This window comes from Podarcis vaucheri, assembly GCF_965113315.1.
Source record: "Podarcis vaucheri genome assembly, chromosome: 9".
NCBI lineage: Eukaryota > Metazoa > Chordata > Lepidosauria > Squamata > Lacertidae > Podarcis > Podarcis vaucheri.
Window position 1 is genome coordinate 76,108,682 of NC_138767.1, and position 17,750 is coordinate 76,126,431.

The following is a 17,750-nucleotide window of genomic DNA, read 5'->3' on the forward strand; positions in this document are numbered from 1 at the left end:
AGAATGGGCCTTTTCAGTGCTGGCCCCCCACTTGTGAGATGCTTTCCCCAGAGAGGCACATACCTTCACTATCTCCTTTAAGGCAGCATTGAAAACGCTTCTCTTTACCCAGACTTTTGGCCCTTAATTTTGAGGGGTTTAGCTATTTGTGCCCTCTTTCACAGGCCAGAATGTGTTAGACCTGCCTTTGATATGAATGAATGAATGTGGTTTTAGGTGTTTTTTTTTGTTTCATGCTGGTTTTAATCTTTGTGCTATTTTGTAAGTTGCTTTGGGTTGCCTTTTATAAAAGAAAAGCAACAAATAAGTGCAATTAAATTCTTCTTCTTCTTCTTCTTCTTCACACTTTCCAAAACAATATGTGAATCAAAACACAGGCATACTTCAACATTCACACTTCCCCAATTTTGCAATGTTGTTCTCCAGCCAAAGTGTGTTTCAAAGTGCATATACTAAGGTGAGGTGTGCCTTAAAAATGCATGTGTTAGCATGGGAAAACCTTTAAAAATGTGTCACGTTAGGGGAAAATGATTTGCTTAAATGTGTGTATATGGCAAAATTGCATAAAAACATGTGCATATTAGCAGAAATTTGCTGATGAGCTTGCCAAGTGATGTGGAGAACTGAACTTAAGGTTGGGAAAATTAGAACATTGACAGATTTGCCCATCCCTATTTAGGGCCAATTTGGAATTTATTCTAATCCAGGAGGATCGCCCCCCCCAATACTTTTTATTGCTTTTTTGTAACAACAACAAATTAAAAAAAAAACCTCTTACATTCAAAAATTTGTATGTCTTCATATCTACCCTGCTCCTTATTGCGCCCGGACTTCCTTCCATCCCTTCAACGGTTTTATGTCTCAAATCTTTTCTTACAGTTTCTTATTTACACTCCATCCACATCACAAGATTTACATTAATCCTGCTACAGTTTTTAAATTCTTACAATTACTCCGTATATATTTAACAAATTTACTCCAATCCTTTTCGAACTTTGCTTCTTTTTGGTTCCGAATCTTATAAGTCAATTTCGCCAATTCTATGTATTCAAACATTTTTGTCTGCCACTCCATTAAAGTTGGGATTTATTGGGATTTCCATTTCTGAGCCACTAAGATTCTAGCAGCAGTCGTTGCGTACATGAATAGTTTGTAATCTTCCTTTTTTTAATTCATCCCCTGTTATCCCTAGCAAAAATGCTTCCAGGAGGATCTCAATTTCCGGCACCAACATTTGGGATCTGTGTAAGAACACAAAGCTTGCACTTTGCCTCTCTCATATCTGCTTTTGCGCCTACATGCTTTCTATAGCCGGATGGGTCACTATCTTCATTCGGAGAAAAGCTGCAGGTGATTGGGAAAGCATCTTGCACTGTGTGGGCGGGAGGACAAGGCCCTCTGCTGCAATTCTGCTGACCTTTCTGTGTGCAAACCACTTGCCTTTTTGCTGAGAGACAAGCGGGAGGGAGGGAAGAGGGAGAGCAGTGTGGCTTGGAACAACCAGGCAAGGTCACTCTCGTACTGTGGGGCAGGATCTCGCTGAACCAAAACAGCTGTCGATCTGACACAGGAGGAAGTTGGCGTGTGCAATCTGGCCAAGGTTAGAGGGGGTTGGGGAGGAGAATCCTTTTTCGATTGCTTACCTCATGAAAACATAGGACGAGCCCTACAGCTAGATCAGGCCAAATGCTTGTCTTGTTCTCATAGTGGCCAGCTGGATGCCTCTGGGGAGCCCACAAGAAGGCCCTGAGTGAAACAGCCGTGCTCCCCAGTCTTGTGATTCCAGGCAAATAGCATTCAGAGGCATACCACCTCCCGTAAAGGTAAAGGTAAAGGGACCCCTGACAGTTAAGTCCAGTCACAGCTGACTCTGGGGTTGCGGCGTTCATCTCCCTTTCAGGCCGAGGGAGCTGGCTTTGTCCACAGACAGCTTTCTGGGTGATGTGGCCAGCATGACTAAACTTCTTCTGGTGGGACACCGTGATGGAAACTAGAGAGCACAGAAACACCGTTTAGCTTCCCACCAGAGCGGTACCTATTTATCTACTTGCACTGGCGTGCTTTCGAACTGCTAGGTTGGCAGGAGCTGGGACAGAGCAACAAGAGCTCACCCCATCACGGGGATTCAAACTGCCGACCTTCCGATCGTCAAACCCAAGAGGCTTGGTGGTTTAGACCACAGCGCCGCCCACATCCTGACATACCAACTTATAACACCATAAAAAGGTAAAGGGACCCCTGACAGTTAAGTCCAGTCGCGAATGACTCTGGGGTTGTGGTGTTTGTCCACTCCACAGACAGTTTTTCCGGGTCATGTGGCCAGCATGACCAAGCCGCTTCTGGTGAAACCAGAGCAGCGCACGGAAACGCTGTTTACCTTCCTGCCGGAGTGATACCTATTTATCTACTTACAGTTTTTGGGGTGCTTTTGAACTGCTAGGTTGGCAGGAACAGAGCAAAGGCAGCTCACTCCATCATGGGGATTCGAACCGCCTACCTTCTGATCGGCAAGCCCTAGGCGCAGTGCTTTAGACCCGCATCCCACACCACCTCAAATACTGGAGGCAATAAGTGGCCACTCTGAACAGCAGCCACTGATGGCTTGATCCTCCATGAATTTGTCTAACCACCACGAGTGTCAGAAATCAGACCCAGGCTGAAATCATCACATGTCATCCATTGATGGCAGGAGCTACTACAGATGGATCCTCCTCATGACTCAAATGATGAAAAGACATGATGAAAAACCATTTCATCAAAAATTTTAAATAAACATCCATAATCCCAGCAGAGACATCACCTTGCTAACAAAGGTCCATATAGTTAAAGCTATGGTTTTCCCAGTAGTGATGTATGAAAGTGAGAGCTGGACCATAAAGAAGGCTGATCGCCGAAGAATTGATGCTTTTGAATTATGGTGCTGGAGGAGACTCTTGAGAGTCCCATGGACTGCAAGAAGATCCAACCTCCCCATTCTGAAGGAAATCAGCCCTGAGTGCTCACTGGAAGGACAGATCCTGAAGCTGAGGCTCCAAGACTTTGGCCACCTCATGAGAAGACTCCCTGGAAAAGACCCTGATGTTGGGAAAGATGGAGGGCACAAGGAGAAGGGGACGACAGAGGACGAGATGGTTGGACAGTGTTCTCGAAGCTACCAGCATGAGTTTGACCAAACTGCGGGAGGCAGTGGAAGACAGGAGTGCCTGGCGTGCTTTGGTCCAGGGGGTCACGAAGAGTCAGACACGACTAAAAGACAGCAATTCCATAGGGACATAAGAAGAGCCTTTTGGATCAGGCCAATGGTCTATCTAGTCCAGGACGTGCTGTCACATTAGTCACATAGATGACTTCTGGGAAACTTGCAAGCAGAATCTGACCACAAGAGCCCCATAGTTTCCAGCAGTTTCCAGTATTCCGAAGCACTGCTGTCTCCAGCTGTGGCTAGTGGCTAAAATAACAACATTTTCCCATTCATCTTAACACCAAATTCATCTTGTCTGACTCCCCCCACCCCCAGCTCCCTTTTTTTTTTTTTTTTACATTTCTTCCCCTTGCATATACGGTAATTATTTTTCTTTTTTTTTTTTATAAAATTTTTATTGGGTTTTCACATTTTATATAGACAAAGACAAAAACACAAAAAACATAAAAACAAACAAACAGAAAAGTAAAACAACAAACATATATAATTTCCAGAAAAAACTTATTTTCTAACCCTGGTCATTGACTTCCCCCCACCCCCTCCCTTGCATCCCTATTCCCAAATTTGTATCAGCAAATTGGCATTTCCTTATCCATCTTAATATTAGTCCTTTATATATATAAAAAAGCAAAATTAAATTTATTCTAAGTTGGACCTCAGTTCCCTTCCAACGATTTCCCATTTTGTCTTAAATAATAATCTTGTTAGCTAAATCCCATAGTCTTAAGTGTTGTTGAAACTAGATTCTTCCCTCCCTCCCTTCCCCGGTTTGTGTCCCTTCCGAAAACATGTCCAAAATAGCAATTATTAGCCCGGATTCCTCACGTCCGAGGCTCTCAAATCTCTTTCAGTCCCTCTCCGCCGGCCTAGTTGGCAATCCTTTATGTCGGTCTTCACGTCTCGAAAGAGTTCTTTCACAGTCAGTCCAAAATCTCTTCCCATATTTTCAAGCAACTGCTGAGGAATTTCCACCAGGCATGAATTTTGAACATAATCAAAGTCAGAGTCTATGTGGAGGCCCCAATTATATCTCTTTATTTTAAATTCCTTGATTTCATAAATTCCCAGGGCCTCCATTTTCATCTTCTGGATCTTTCGTAGATTTGTAGTAGGTTCAGTCCAATAGTCTCCTTGTTTATATTCCACAGATGTCAGCTTCTGGACAATATTTTCCCATTTCAGTTCTTCTCTTTCTTGTTTTGTCTTCTCCTCTTCTTTGGTTATCATTTCCGGCTCAGCTGTGGATTCTTTCTCAGCCAGGTTCTCATTACATTGAACAGAACTACTTGTTTCAGGATTCAAGGTCATCAATTGTTCACTCATAGCCGTAGTCTGTTCCTGTAAGATTCCAACCAAATAAAACATCCTTTCGATTTCTCCCAGTATCTTTCCATCCACAGCCATTGTAATTCCACAGATTTCCCCCTAGAGGGAATCTGGTTACTTAGTGTTCTTTTCTCCAACAGTCCTCTGTCTTATTATTGATTCTTTGTTTCCAACAATTTTAGTTCAATTGTAACTCCTTTTAGTCCAGAGGGGTCTTAAGTAGCAATTTTTCTACTATTAACAGTCCGTTTGACAGCTTTGACAGCTGTCAAACTCTGCTCTTCTTATACCAGCTCCAAAGTAGGACACTCCCGGGCCCGGGAGGGGGGGGTTGCTTACAACAGAAATATACCCCTTCCAACACTCCTCTCTCCTGCTCAAAAAGAAATCTTTTCCAAATCTTGGAAGTTACTGTCTTTTTAAACTCACCCTTTACAGGGTAGGCACTCCAGCTTAGTTCTTTTATCGTTGCTCTGGATCGTCTGCAGGGGGGGGGGGTGCGGACTTCCTTTTAACACATCCCCCGATCGTCTCAAATTCAATAGGTAAAATTCTTAGAATCCAAATTCAATTAACTCACGGGTTCTTTTTCCCAGCCGAATTTCAAGGAAGGAAGTCAGCGCTCTCCGGTCATGGCTCGCGGCTTCGCTCAGCAGAGGTAGCGATGGACTCTCGGTGCCACGCCACCCCCCGTATCCCCTCCGCAGCCTTTAAAAAGGCTCTTTGCGAATCAGGGGGGGCGCTTAAGGCACCCACCGAGTCTTCAGTCCGCAGGCTTTCGTGCCTGCGGTTTTAAGGGTCCCCGTGTCGCCGGCACGGCAAAGACCCGTCCCCCGCTGAGCCGATTCCCTCCGGAGCTCGGAGGGAATCCGCCATTCCCAGATCGCGCCAACCCCAGAAGTGTCTACGGTAATTATTTTTCAATTCTTTTTTTTAATCTAAGATATCCAATTATCTCATAAATGATACACCAATCCTGCCAAAGTTTTAACATATTTACAGTGTTCTTTAACATAATCTATCAATTTTATCCAATCTTGCTTGAATTTCTTCTCATCTTGATGCCTGATCGTCACAGTACGTTTTGCCATTTCGGCATAGTCGATCATCTTGTTTGTCCATTCTTCCTTCATTAGTATGCCATCTTCTTTCCACTTTGAGGCAAATAACAATCTAGCAGCCATGGCAGTGTACCGTATTTTTCGCCCTATAAGACGCACTTTTTCCCCTCCAAAAATGAAGGGGAAATCTGGGTGCGTCCTATGGGGCGAATGCAGGCTTTCGCTGAAGCCTGGAGAGCGAGAGGGGTCCGTGCGCACCGACCCCTCTTGCTCTCCAGGCTTCAGGAAGCTATCCCAAGTCTTGCAAGCCCGGCAGGATGTCCCGCGGGCTCGCAAGGCTTGCAGGCAGCAGCCTGCACCCAAAAGCTGGGGACAGCGGGGAGGCGCAGCGCCGCCACCCCGCTATTCCCCGACCTGAACTGGAGGCTGGCGGGGGGAGAAGCAAGCCTGCTTTTCCCCCCGTCAGCCCCACAAGCTCGGGGGATAGGGGGATGGCGGAGCGCCGCCATCCCGCTATTCCCCGACCTGATCTGGAGGCTGGTGGGGGGAGAAGCAAGCCTGCTTCTCCCCCCCCCCGCCAGCCCCACAAGCTCGCGGGATAGGGGGATGGTGAAGCGCTGCCATCCCGCTATTCCCCGACCTGATCTGGAGGCTGGGGGGGGGAGAGAAGCAAGCCTGCTTCTCCCCCCGCCAGCCCCACAACCTCCAGATCAGGTCGGGGAATAGCGGGATGGCAGCGCTCCGCCATCCCGCTATTCCCCGACCTGATCTGGAGGCTGGGGGGGGGAGAGAAGCAAGCCTGCTTCTCCCCCCGCCAGCCCCACAACCTCCAGATCAGGTCGGGGAATAGCGGGATGGCAGCGCTCCGCCATCCCGCTATTCCCCGACCTGATCTGGAGGCTGGCGGGGGGAGAAGCAAGCCTGCTTCTCCCCCCGCCAGCCCCACAAGCTCGGGGGATAGCGGCCAAGCTGTCCCTGAAGGCAGAAGAGGGAGACGGAGCGCTCCATCTCCCTCTTCTAGCTTGGGATGGTTGCGCAAAGCCTCTGCAGGGCAGCGCCGTGCGCTGCCCCACAGAGGCTTGGGAGGCTGTCCCTGAAGGCAGAAGAGGGAGGCGAAGTGCTCCATCTCCCTCTTCTAGCTTGGGGATGGCTACACAAACCTGGGGGGAAATAAAAAAAAATTCCTTGATTTCCCCCCAAAAAAAATAGGTGCGTCCTATGGGCCGGTGCGTCCTATAGGGCGAAAAATACGGTACATAAATAGTCTCTTTACATTCTTTGGTATTTCTTCCCCCATTATTCCAAGCAAAAAGGCTTCTGGTTTTTTTATGAAAAGTTATCTTAAACATTTTTTTATTCATTATATATCATTTCCCAGAAGTCTTTTGCCTTTTTGCAAATCCACCACATGTGAAAAAAGTGCCTTCATTATCTTTACATTTACAACATATTTTGGAGGAATTTTATACATCTTTGCAATCTTTACCAGAGTTAAATACCAGCGATACATCATTTGCATATAATATTCTTTCAATGTACTACACGCCGTAAATTTCAAATCCTCTTTCCACAGCTTTCCCCATGACTCAAGTGGGATATTACATCCCAAATCCTTTGCCGATTTTATCATTACATCTTTAACCTCCTCATCTTTCATCTCCCATTCCAATAGTAGTTTATACATTTTTGATAATAATTCTTCATTATTCTCCAACAGTTCTTTTTCAAACTTTGAGAATTCCTTCCCAAAGCCTTTTTCTTTATCACTTCTGAATATGTCATTTAGTTGGTGGTATTGTGACCAATCTGTTAACAGGTGGTTTATTTCTCCATACTCTTTTACCTTCAATTTATTTTCCATCTCTGTTAAGAGATCTTTGTACATAGGCCAATTCTCTTTCATGTTTATTTTTTTGAGAACGTATTGCCAAGAATCCTATTTTTGTTTGAATCAAGACCCATAATCAGAAGAGCAGAACACTTCAAACAATGGAAAAAATATTTTTAAATTTGTCTGGCGGGGGGGGGAGCCCAGAATAAAATATAAATTATTAATGGATGAAAAACAAAGAGAGGGATTCTCACTGCAGGACCTGAAATTATATTATGAAGCGTCTTGTCTTTGCTGGTTGCGGGAATGGGTACAATTAAAGAATACGGATATACTGGGTTTAGAAGGACATGATAACAGATATATGGTTGGCATGCTTATCTATGGTATTGAGAAAGTAAAAATACACAAGGGATTCCTGAACCACATTGTAAGAAAATCAATTTTTATCACTGAGATCCTTCCCCACGATGTTAAATTCATCCTTCCCCATATCTCCATAGCTCTTTCAATTCCATTCCACACTTTTACATAATTATCTTTAAAAATATTTATGTTTCTATTTGTTAACCATATCCCTAGATATTTTACTTTCTTTACTACCACTAAATCCGTTTTTTGCTTAAATTCATTTTCCATTTATTCTGACGTATTCTTCAATAACGCTTTTGTTTTATTTTTTTCAAGCTTGAAACCTGCTTCTTGTCCAAATTTATCTATCTTTTTTCCCCTTGGTATATTTTCCAAGGGTTCTTCCTCAGTTATAACCAGGTCGTCTGCAAATGCTTTTAACTTATACACTTTACTCCCTAATGTAATTCCTCAATGCCAATGTTTCTAATACTAAAATAAACAATAATGGAGACAGAGGGCATCCCTGTCTCATTCCCTTAGTTATTATATATTTTTCAGTTAATACATTGTTTACTGTTAAGTTCACCTGTTGTTCAGAATAAATTGCACTTATACCTTTCATAAGTGTCCCCTTCCAATGTGCAACAAAACCCATCCATCCAAATAGCACCAGTGAAAATAAGAGACTCTGGGTAACGTTTGTCTAAACAAGTGTGTCTTCAAGAGCTGGCGGGATGCCAATGCTGATGGGAGTCTTTCGTATTTCAGCAGGAGAACATTCCACAACACAGGTGGCACCGGTGGAAAAAGCCCACCTCCATCTTGCCACAAGCTGATAATCACCAGGCCCTGTCAAAACTAACAGGGTGCAATTTGTGGATTCTAACTATCTTTACTGGGTCATGATTCTTCTTCTTTTCCAATGGCTGCCAGGAGATGGACAATTTCCATGCAGCCATGCAGAGGATGGCAGATGATATCCTGTCCCTGCGCCAGCACGTCACCAACCTGGAGTCCGAGAACAGCGCCCTGCGACGCAACCTCGCCATGCATGAAGATGTGGGCCGCATCCTGTTTCACGACATAGACCCTGATGTCATGACAAAGGCTGAAATCATTGACAGGATATGTAAGGACATTGCCCACTTCTCTGCCAATCCGTATGACACACAGTGGCGTAGCGTGGGTTGTCAGCACCCGGGGCAAGGCAAGTAATTTGCGCCCCCTAACCCGTGGATTTTAGCACTCGAGCACTCGAGTCGCCCCCCCAGATGTTGCGCCCAGTGTGGCCGGCCCCCCCTGCACCCCCCACGCTACACCACTGATGACACAGGAGGGGACAGGTGAAGGTCCCCATGGGGGAAGGATGTAGAGCTTGATGGGTGGCAGCTAGACTGGGTGGCCACTCAGGTGTTGTCCCCAAACCTTAGGCTACTAGCCATGATTGGTGCATGCTGCCTCATCTGTTGGAGGTGGTATACCTCTAAGTACCAGATGGTGGCCATCACAAATGCAGAAAGGGTAGCCAGGCAATTGACAGATTGGCCCATCCTTGTTTACGGCCAAGCTGGAATTTGGTTCTAAAATAATAATAATAATAATAATAATAATAATAATAATAATAATAATAAATTTTATTTATACCCCGCCCTCCGCAGCCAAGACCGGGCGGCTGAGGGCGGCTAACACCAAGTATAAAAACAATTGATTAAAACACAACTGAAAAACAAGATTATAGTACAACATTAAATGTAGCCTCATTTCAGTGGAAACTCAAATCAAAAACTTTTTGGGGATGAAAACGTCAAATCTTCACCAAGGCCAACTATCCAAACTGGTCCTACATGGACCAGAAAAAAAGCCAGGGAAGTCCCCAAATAGGAGTTCCATCATAGAAGGGAAAGAGTAAAGAGGGGAAGAGGAGCAAGTTGATTCTAAGCCAAAGGCCAGGCGGAACAACTCTGTCTTACAGGCCCTGCGGAAAGAAATCAGATCCTGCAGGGCCCTGGTCTCATGAGACAGAGCGTTCCACCAGGACGGAGCCAGAGTTGAAAAGGAGGATCATAGGAGGATTGGTGCTTTGAAACAGCCCTGTATGAACACCAACCAGAGCCCTGTGGGAAACCCATAAGCAGAACCCAAGGGCAAGAGCACTGTCCCATGAGAAGAGCTCTGCTAGATGAGGTCCATGGCCATCTAGTCCAGCTTCCTGTTCTCAAAGTGGTAAACCAGATGTCAGTGGGAAACCTGCAAGCTTGACCCAAGCAGAAGAGAACGGGGTGCTGGACTCAGTGGACCACTGGCCAAATCCAACACTCTCTTCTTATGTTCTCATCTATGGGATCCTTCGCCTTTCCTGGTCATCCTCTGTATTGCTCAGAGCTAGAGCACACAATTTGCACAAAGAAAGTCCCAAATTCAACCCCTGCTGTATAAGGGTTTTTTTAATTAAAAAAAAATGGGAAACACCTCTGGCTGAGACCCTTGAGCAGTGCTGCCAGTCAGAGTGGGCAGTGACAGATGAGATAGTCCAATGGTCTATATAAAGCTGCTTCCCATGTTCCTAGCCTCACTCACTGATGTTGAGAACTGGGACACATAAGGCAAGAAGCCTCTCATATCATGGAACCATAGAACTGTAGGGTGGAAGGGACCCAAAGCATAATCTTGTCCAATCTCCTCCAATACAGAAGGCAGAGCACCCACCATGGTGTATGAGAGCCCTGGTCCTCCCTGGATGGGGTTTTCTCCAGGCTCTGCCTTTGCTTTTTAGTAACCCTCAAGCAGAAACTAAGTGCTGGGGCTCGGGAGATGGCCAGAATGAAGGACCGGGTTCAAAGGCTGCAGAATGAACTGATTCGGGTAAGCGCTTCTGTGTTTGCCATTCATCACAGCTTTGGAGAGACTCTGCAATGTGGGGAGGAATGGGGGCTGTGATTTATTTGGTCCATATTTTAATAGGAACCTACCTGATTCCCTAACCAGGATTTGACAGGATTTGCGGGACGCGGGTGGCGCTGTGGGTAAAAGCCTCAGCGTCTAGGGCTTGCCGATCGAAAGGTCGGCGGTTCGAATCCCCGTGGCGGGGTGCGCTCCCGTTGCTCGGTCCCAGCGCCTGTCAACCTAGCAGTTCGAAAGCACCTCCGGGTGCAAGTAGATAAATAGGGACTGCTTACTAGCGGGAAGGTAAACGGCGTTCCGTGTGCTGCGCTGGCTCGCCAGAGCAGCTTCGTCATGCTGGCCACGTGACCCGGAAGTGTCTCTGGACAGCGCTGGCCCCCGGCCTCTTAAGTGAGATGGGCAAACAACCCTAGAGTCTGTCAAGACTGGCCCGTACGGGCAGGGGTACCTTTACCTTTACCTTTACCTGATTCCCAAACCAGGATTTGAAATGAAACATTGCAAGCCTCCCAAACTCACACTTCACTGCATTTTGCAATGAAGTTATCCAACCCAAAAATGCATACGCAAAGGAGAAAGGGCACACACGTGCTTCTCTTAGTTAAAAAAAAGAAAAAGGGTGGGGGGGAATAGTGATAAATTGGAGGTTTTGTATACAAAAATGCGCTTAATAGACAAAATGCACATGTGTGCGATTTTTCTGGTTCACTTAAAAAAAAGTCACAAACTGACATGGAAATTGAGAGAAGTGAACTTAAGATTGAGAAAATGAGAAATGGAAAGAAATGGAATTGGATAGATTTGTCCATCAGGGATAATGGGATTTATAGTCCAGGAACCTCTGGAAGATCACAGGTTTTCCACCTCTGTTCAGCAGAGGATCAGTCGGTCCCCACTAGGTCTGGGTCTGTCCAGAGTCCTCCACAAAGAAGCCTCTACCACTCACTCCCCACCCCCCAAAGAAATCAGATCTGTGGTTCCATCCCATCTCAAGGGCCTTGGTCCTTTCCCACCACCAGAAAAATGACCGAGAAAAGGACCTCGTGATGTTGCAACGAGCTCACCAGCAGCAGCAAATGGTGCTAAGGAAATACCAGGCGAAGATCGCCAAGATGCATGCTCTGGAAGATGCAGTGAAGAAACAGGAAAAGGTGAGGGAAGACGAGTGGGAGAAATGTGAAGACATCAGGGTAGGGGCTTGGGGGCAGAATCTGGGGAGGCTGCTCAGGAGGGACTCCAAACACAAATGGCAATTTGGGTTTCCTGTGGATTGCTGTTTGCTCTGATTCAGCGGTCAAGAGCGGGCTTCTACAGGGAAATCACCAGGGCAAAAAAGACACTCGGTCTCAGAGCTTTAAAGTGCAGACCTGGAACTGTGACACAGAAAGATGTGTGGACGAGCCCTGAGTAGAGTAAGACACCTTGCCATCTATAGGGCACTCACCCCATAAAAACATTAAGCCCAGAATCTGGTACCACCTCATGAGATTCACTGTAAGGTCGCTTGTATCATGTGGCAGCTGACAGAATGGCCTATGAGATTGAGTCTGTTCAGCTTCTACTTAGATAACTCAACTGGAGGAGAGACCACCGTTTCCCAAGGACGTCTGTCTTACTGTTATACCAAATCTTACCCATGAGGCAACCTCTCCCAGTAGCATAGGTGCCAACTCCCTGGGGCTCTGGGTGCCCACTCACAAAATTCCCCATGAAGGGGCCGGGCAGCCACAAAATTTGGTGCCAGGGCCATGCACGCTGCGTGGCAGCCACGGCCCCAGGAATCCATGGTCATGGGGCCAAATGGGCACTCCTGCCCAGTAGTTCACTCAGAGCTGCTTCCTTGCCATTTCCATCTTTTGCAATGAAATGTGACTGCTGGTCTACGGCAATGAACGGGAGCATTGCACTGAGCCCATTGCTGGAGACCAGCACATCACAACCGTCTCTCAGAAGCTTAGGGTGGAGTGAAGGGTCCCCTCCTTTAAATTCATCCAGTGCTTCTTTCCATTGAAAGGTGATTGAGAGGATGGAGATGATGCTGGAAGGGAAGATGAAGGAGCGGTCAAAAGAGGACACCCAGTTTTCAGAAGCACCCCTCGGCTCAGGTGAGTGGACTGCTGGCAATTTGTGCGTCTCCAGCATCTCTGCCGCACTTGTTGCCATTCAAAGTTGGTTCCCTGCATTGGCAAGGCTCATTTGGCAACATCAAGAAAGCGAGGCTTTTGTGTCATTGGCTTAGTCCTGGGGAACACTCTGCCACTAGGGATTCAGTAGGCACTTTCTGTGCCATCTTTTAAACACCTGCTGAAAACTTTTCTGTTCCACCAGGCAATTAAGACTACATCCGTCCACAAGGGCTAATTGGTGTCTCATTTTATGGTTTTATTATTGGAAACTGCTTTGATATATTTTTATGATAATAATAATAATAATAATAATAATAATAATAATAATAATAATTGTATTTATACCCCACCCTCCCCAGCCAAGACTGGGCTCAGGGCGGCTAACAACCAATAAAAAACAAGTTGATTGAAATGCAACTTAAAAAACAAGCTTAAAATACAACATTAAAATATTAAAACATTAAAATGCAGCCTCATCACAGGAGGAGAAGGGAAAAAGAAAGAGGGGGAGGGAATCAAATTGACTCCAAGCCAAAGGCCAGGGGGAACAACTCTGTCTTACAGGCACTGTGGAAAGAAATCAGATCCTGCAGGGCCCTGGTCTCATGAGGCAGAGCGTTCCACCAGGCCGGGGCCAGTGTCGAGAAGGCCCTGGCCCTGGTTGAGGCTAATCTGACTTCCTTAGGGCCCGGGACCTCTAGGGTGTTGCTATTTATGGACCTCGAGGCTCTCCGTGGGGCATACCAGGAGAGGCGGTCCCATAGGTAGAAATCAGTTGAGCTTGCACCCCTGAAAATGTAAAGAGGCTTATCCCTACTCATTTTTGCAACAGCTTTCTCTTTCCTTTAGTTGAGCATCTTCTGCTGTCTTTACCCCCAGTTCCAGGTGATAGCTGGTCCAAGGGTCTCTACTCCACCTTGATGATGGAGAACATGAGGCTGCGAGACGAACTGGGCAAGTCTTCCTGCTATCGTTCCCCCATCATATTGCAGCAGCAAGCACTACCGGTAAGGTGTTGCTGTTCAGCAACCATCCATCCTGTGCACTTTCCCTGGACAAAATACCTTGCAGAAATAAAACAGGGCATTTGTCCTGGATTAAATCAGGACAGTTCTCCTGTGCATAATTCTCTGTTGAAATAAATCAGGACAGATGTCCTGTGCATAATACCCTTTTGAATTTACTCACATTTTACCTTACTATGCAGTATATGATAAGAGTAGTAGTAGTCATAATAATAATAAATTTTATTTATACCCCACCCTCCCCAGCCAAGGCCGGGCTCAGGGCGGCTAACAACCAATAATAAAAACAAGTTGAATGAATACAACTTAAAAACAAGGTTAAAATACAACATTAAAACATTAAAATGCAGCCTCATCACAGGAGGAGAAAGGAAAAAAGAAAGAGGAGGGAATCAAATTGATTCCAAGCCAAAGGCCAGGGGGAACAACTCTGTCTTACAGGCCCTACGGAAAGAAATTAGATCCTGCAGAGCCCTGGTCTCATGAGGCAGAGCGTTCCACCAGGCCGGGGCCACTGTTGAAAAGGCCCTGCCTCTGGTTGAGGCTAATCTGACTTCCTTAGGGCCCGGGACCTCTAGGGTGTTGCTATTTATGGACCTTAAGGTCCTCCGTGGGGCAGACCAGGAGAGGCAGTCCCGTAGGTACGAGGGTCCTAGGCCGTGAAGGGCTTTAAAGGTGAAAACCAGCACCTTTAGTAGTAGTAGTAGTAGTAGTAGTAGTAGTAATAATATATTTATACCCCGCCCATCTGGCTGGGTTTCCCCAGCCATTCTGGGTGCCTTCCAACAGAACACTAAAAACAGAATAAAACTTCAAACATTAAGAACTTCCCTAAAGAGGACTGCCTTCAGATGTCTTCTAAAAGTCCGATAGTTGTTTATTTCTTTGACATCTGATGGGAGGGCATTCCACAGGGCAGGCGCCACTACCGAGAAGGCCCTCTGCCTGGTTCCCTGTAACCTAACTTCTTGCAGTGAGGGAACTGCCAGAAGACCTTTGGCGCTGGACCTCAGTGTCTGGGCAGAACGATGGGGGTGGAGACACTCCTTCAGGTATACTCGGCTGAGGCCGTTTAGGTCAGCACCAACACTTTGAATTGTGCCTTTTTCTACACATTACTTTGCTGGAGAACTGCATTGCAGATTTTGGGTACGTGCAAATTTCAAAGGATGGCTACAGTTCAGTCTATGGATTGTTTAGAAAGTCTGAATTAGGTATTGCCTTTAAATGCAAACTGAATTCCCTTTCCGATTTTCTTCCTCATCCCTAGTGAAATTCAAGGTAAGGCTGCTTTCTGACCCCCAGAGTAGTGTGGATTAGGTCAGTTATCATCAGAAAGTGTAAAGAAGAAATTCCTTGAGCATCCATGGTATTAGCTAATCCTGGACTAAGACCAAAAGTGAGGGAGAAAATGGCTGCCCTCTTTGACACTAGCCCATAATTAACCTACTGTGACTGGGTCTCTTCCCTGACATCTGATCCTTTTGATCAGAAATCCCAGGTAGTGGCGTAGCATGGGGTGGGGGGGGAGGGGGGCAACCCACGCTACACCACTGCCCAGAGGTTGGACATCAGAATTTCTGCATGCAAGGACACCACAAAGCTATGGTCCTCCACTAAAGGAGATGGGAACATGGCAAGAGGGAGGCCTCTGTAGGCTGATCTCCAGGTGAGCAGAGCTGGGTGGAAACAAATAACAGGTGGCAAATAATGCAGTTGGGCAGAAAGTTTTCAAAGGAAGAGAGATTGAGTATGCGGAGAAGTGGGTGTTTCAGGCAGCCTGATTCCATGGGTCTTTGCAACAAGTTAAGTACTTAACCTGAGGTACCACTGTATTACCTTTCTCGTTCTGCTTCCTCTCTTCTCGTGTTATAGAACTTTCTCTCCCCACCCTACAGGATACGTTTTCCAACAGCAACGAAAAGCTCTCTTTGATTTCAAAACTGGAGAGGGCAGAGGCTCGCATCAATGCCTTGGAGTACCAGGTAAGGGCTTCTTTTTAACCTTCACATCTGTTGGCATGAATTCCAGCTCTACGGTATCCTTTTGAGACAAGGCAACCAGAACAGTGCACAAGTTTGTCACAGAGATTGTCTGTCCTCTCTGCCACAGCTGGAGGAGTCTTCCAGGAAATGGGGGCGAGAGAAGCAGGACTACAGCACCCGACTTCTGGAGCACGAGCTTGGATTGGACCTGTCACCAACCCCTCTACTTTTAGGGGACACGTTGCTGGTGAGTAACTAGCATAACTGTGGGCAGAAAGAGAGTTTCCCAGGGCAAGTTATGATGGCTTTCTGGGTGGGCCTTAGGGAGACATCTATGTCTAACCGTTTTCACAAAGGATGGAGCAGTTCATTCCATTCCTTCCTGATCTAATTGCAACAGGTATTGATGGTGCTGTGGGTTAAACTACAGAGTCTAGGGCTTGCCGATCAGAAGGTCGGCGGTTCGAATCCCCGCGACGGGGTGAGCTCCCATTGCTCAGTCCCTGCTCCTGCCAACCTAGCAGTTCAAAGTGCAAATAGATAAATAGGTACCGCTCCGGCGGGAAGGTAAACGGCGTTTCCGTGCGCTGCTCTGGTTCACCAGAAGCGGCTTAGTCATGCTGGCCACATGACCCGGAAGCTGTACGCCAGCTCCCTCGGCCAATAAAGTGAGATGAGCGCCGCAACCCCTGAGTCGGCCACGACTGGACCTAATGGTCAGGGGTCCCTTTACCTTTATTGGTTGACATCCAGACCATCACAACTTGGGATGGAAGCATCTGTCAATTTCTATCCTCTTAGTTTCTCATTTTTTCACCCTTAAATTGGGTTCTCCACATTTCTGCATTAATTCGCAAAATAAATAAACAAATAAATCCTCATGAAAATGCACCAGCAATTTTAGGGTCAATTTTTCCTAATAAACACATCTTTGTACGCAATTTTGATTGATATACATATTTTTTGCAAGCAATTGCTTCTAATATAATGCATTTTTGTATGTTGTTTTCACCAATATTTTCAGATTTATAGGGACTTCCCCCTAATAGATGCATTTTTGTAAAAAAACTGTTTCAGTTGGAGAAGTGCATTGAAAAATTGGAATAAGTGTGAATTTCAAAAGGTGCTTCTGTGTCTTGGTTCTCAACTTATTTTGGAAAGAGAGAATTTTATAGATTCAGCTTCATATGCCAGCTGAATTGATTTTCTCCCCGATCCCTCGTCACAACTATCTAGCACACAAAGAATTCCACTGGAAACAGAAATAGGGGCAGAAATTCCTGTAATCTGCTTGTTCACCTGAGGTCAGGAAAGTATATATGCTGTATTTGCAATCTTTTTTCAGTCCACAAACATTAGATACATAATTACATTATTTTCTGCATTGTTTTTGACGTTATCCTTCCACTGAAATTAATTGCATAAGCTTCAGCCATAGTGGATAGTAAGATGAAAAGCATTAAGTTTTAGCAGAAGCTGAACTGCAGCAGAATGGAAACCATGCTGATTGCAGCAAAACCAGGATGGGACCGAAATTGCTGCCTCCTTTCATCCCTACATCTGGCCAATAAGAGCCATGAGGGAGCTCTGGTGTCTTCTGGACCTTGGGAACTGCATCCCTTCAAAAGGGAAAGTAGAGGGAGTTAGGGTTTCATCTGTGCACAGCCCCACCCACCCCCAAAGTTCAGCCTAGACTTAGCTTGGAAAGTTCTAGTATGCCTCTTACCCACTCACAGGATGAGAAGGAAGGGAGAGGAGATGAAGAGCAGAAGAACGCAAAGATATATGGAGTGAAGGCGAGCGCCCCAAAGTAGCCCAGTGCAGGTTGGCTCCATTATAGGTCAGTGCAAGGGCTGCCCCTTGTTGGGCGGGTGTCTTGACCCAGCGGCTCAAGGGCAGGGAGAGGGAGCCCTGTGTTGCTGAATTCCAGCTCCCATCA

General features: G+C 46.1%; 2 protein-coding genes across 4 annotated transcripts in view; both read left to right on the forward strand.

The window, feature by feature from the left end:
• CCDC33 (coiled-coil domain containing 33) overlaps window positions 1-17,750 on the forward strand; it is a 154,042-nt gene that overhangs the window by 134,452 nt on the left and 1,840 nt on the right. For 2 of the 3 annotated variants that reach the window (XM_082237374.1, XM_082237376.1), the window contains 8 exons: window positions 8,708-8,903; window positions 10,548-10,636; window positions 11,695-11,826; window positions 12,690-12,780; window positions 13,681-13,808; window positions 15,725-15,811; window positions 15,939-16,058; window positions 17,548-17,607. In XM_082237374.1, the coding sequence (XP_082093500.1) occupies window positions 8,708-8,903; window positions 10,548-10,636; window positions 11,695-11,826; window positions 12,690-12,780; window positions 13,681-13,808; window positions 15,725-15,811; window positions 15,939-16,058; window positions 17,548-17,607 (903 nt within the window). Of the gene's footprint in view, window positions 1-8,707; window positions 8,904-10,547; window positions 10,637-11,694; window positions 11,827-12,689; window positions 12,781-13,680; window positions 13,809-15,724; window positions 15,812-15,938; window positions 16,059-17,547; window positions 17,652-17,750 lie in introns of all 3 variants that reach the window. The other variant, XM_082237375.1, reaches the window with a different exon arrangement.
• The window catches only part of LOC309540538 (uncharacterized protein), a 135,431-nt gene that overhangs the window by 88,961 nt on the left and 28,720 nt on the right, over window positions 1-17,750 (forward strand). The gene's annotated exons all lie outside the window — the stretch shown is intronic.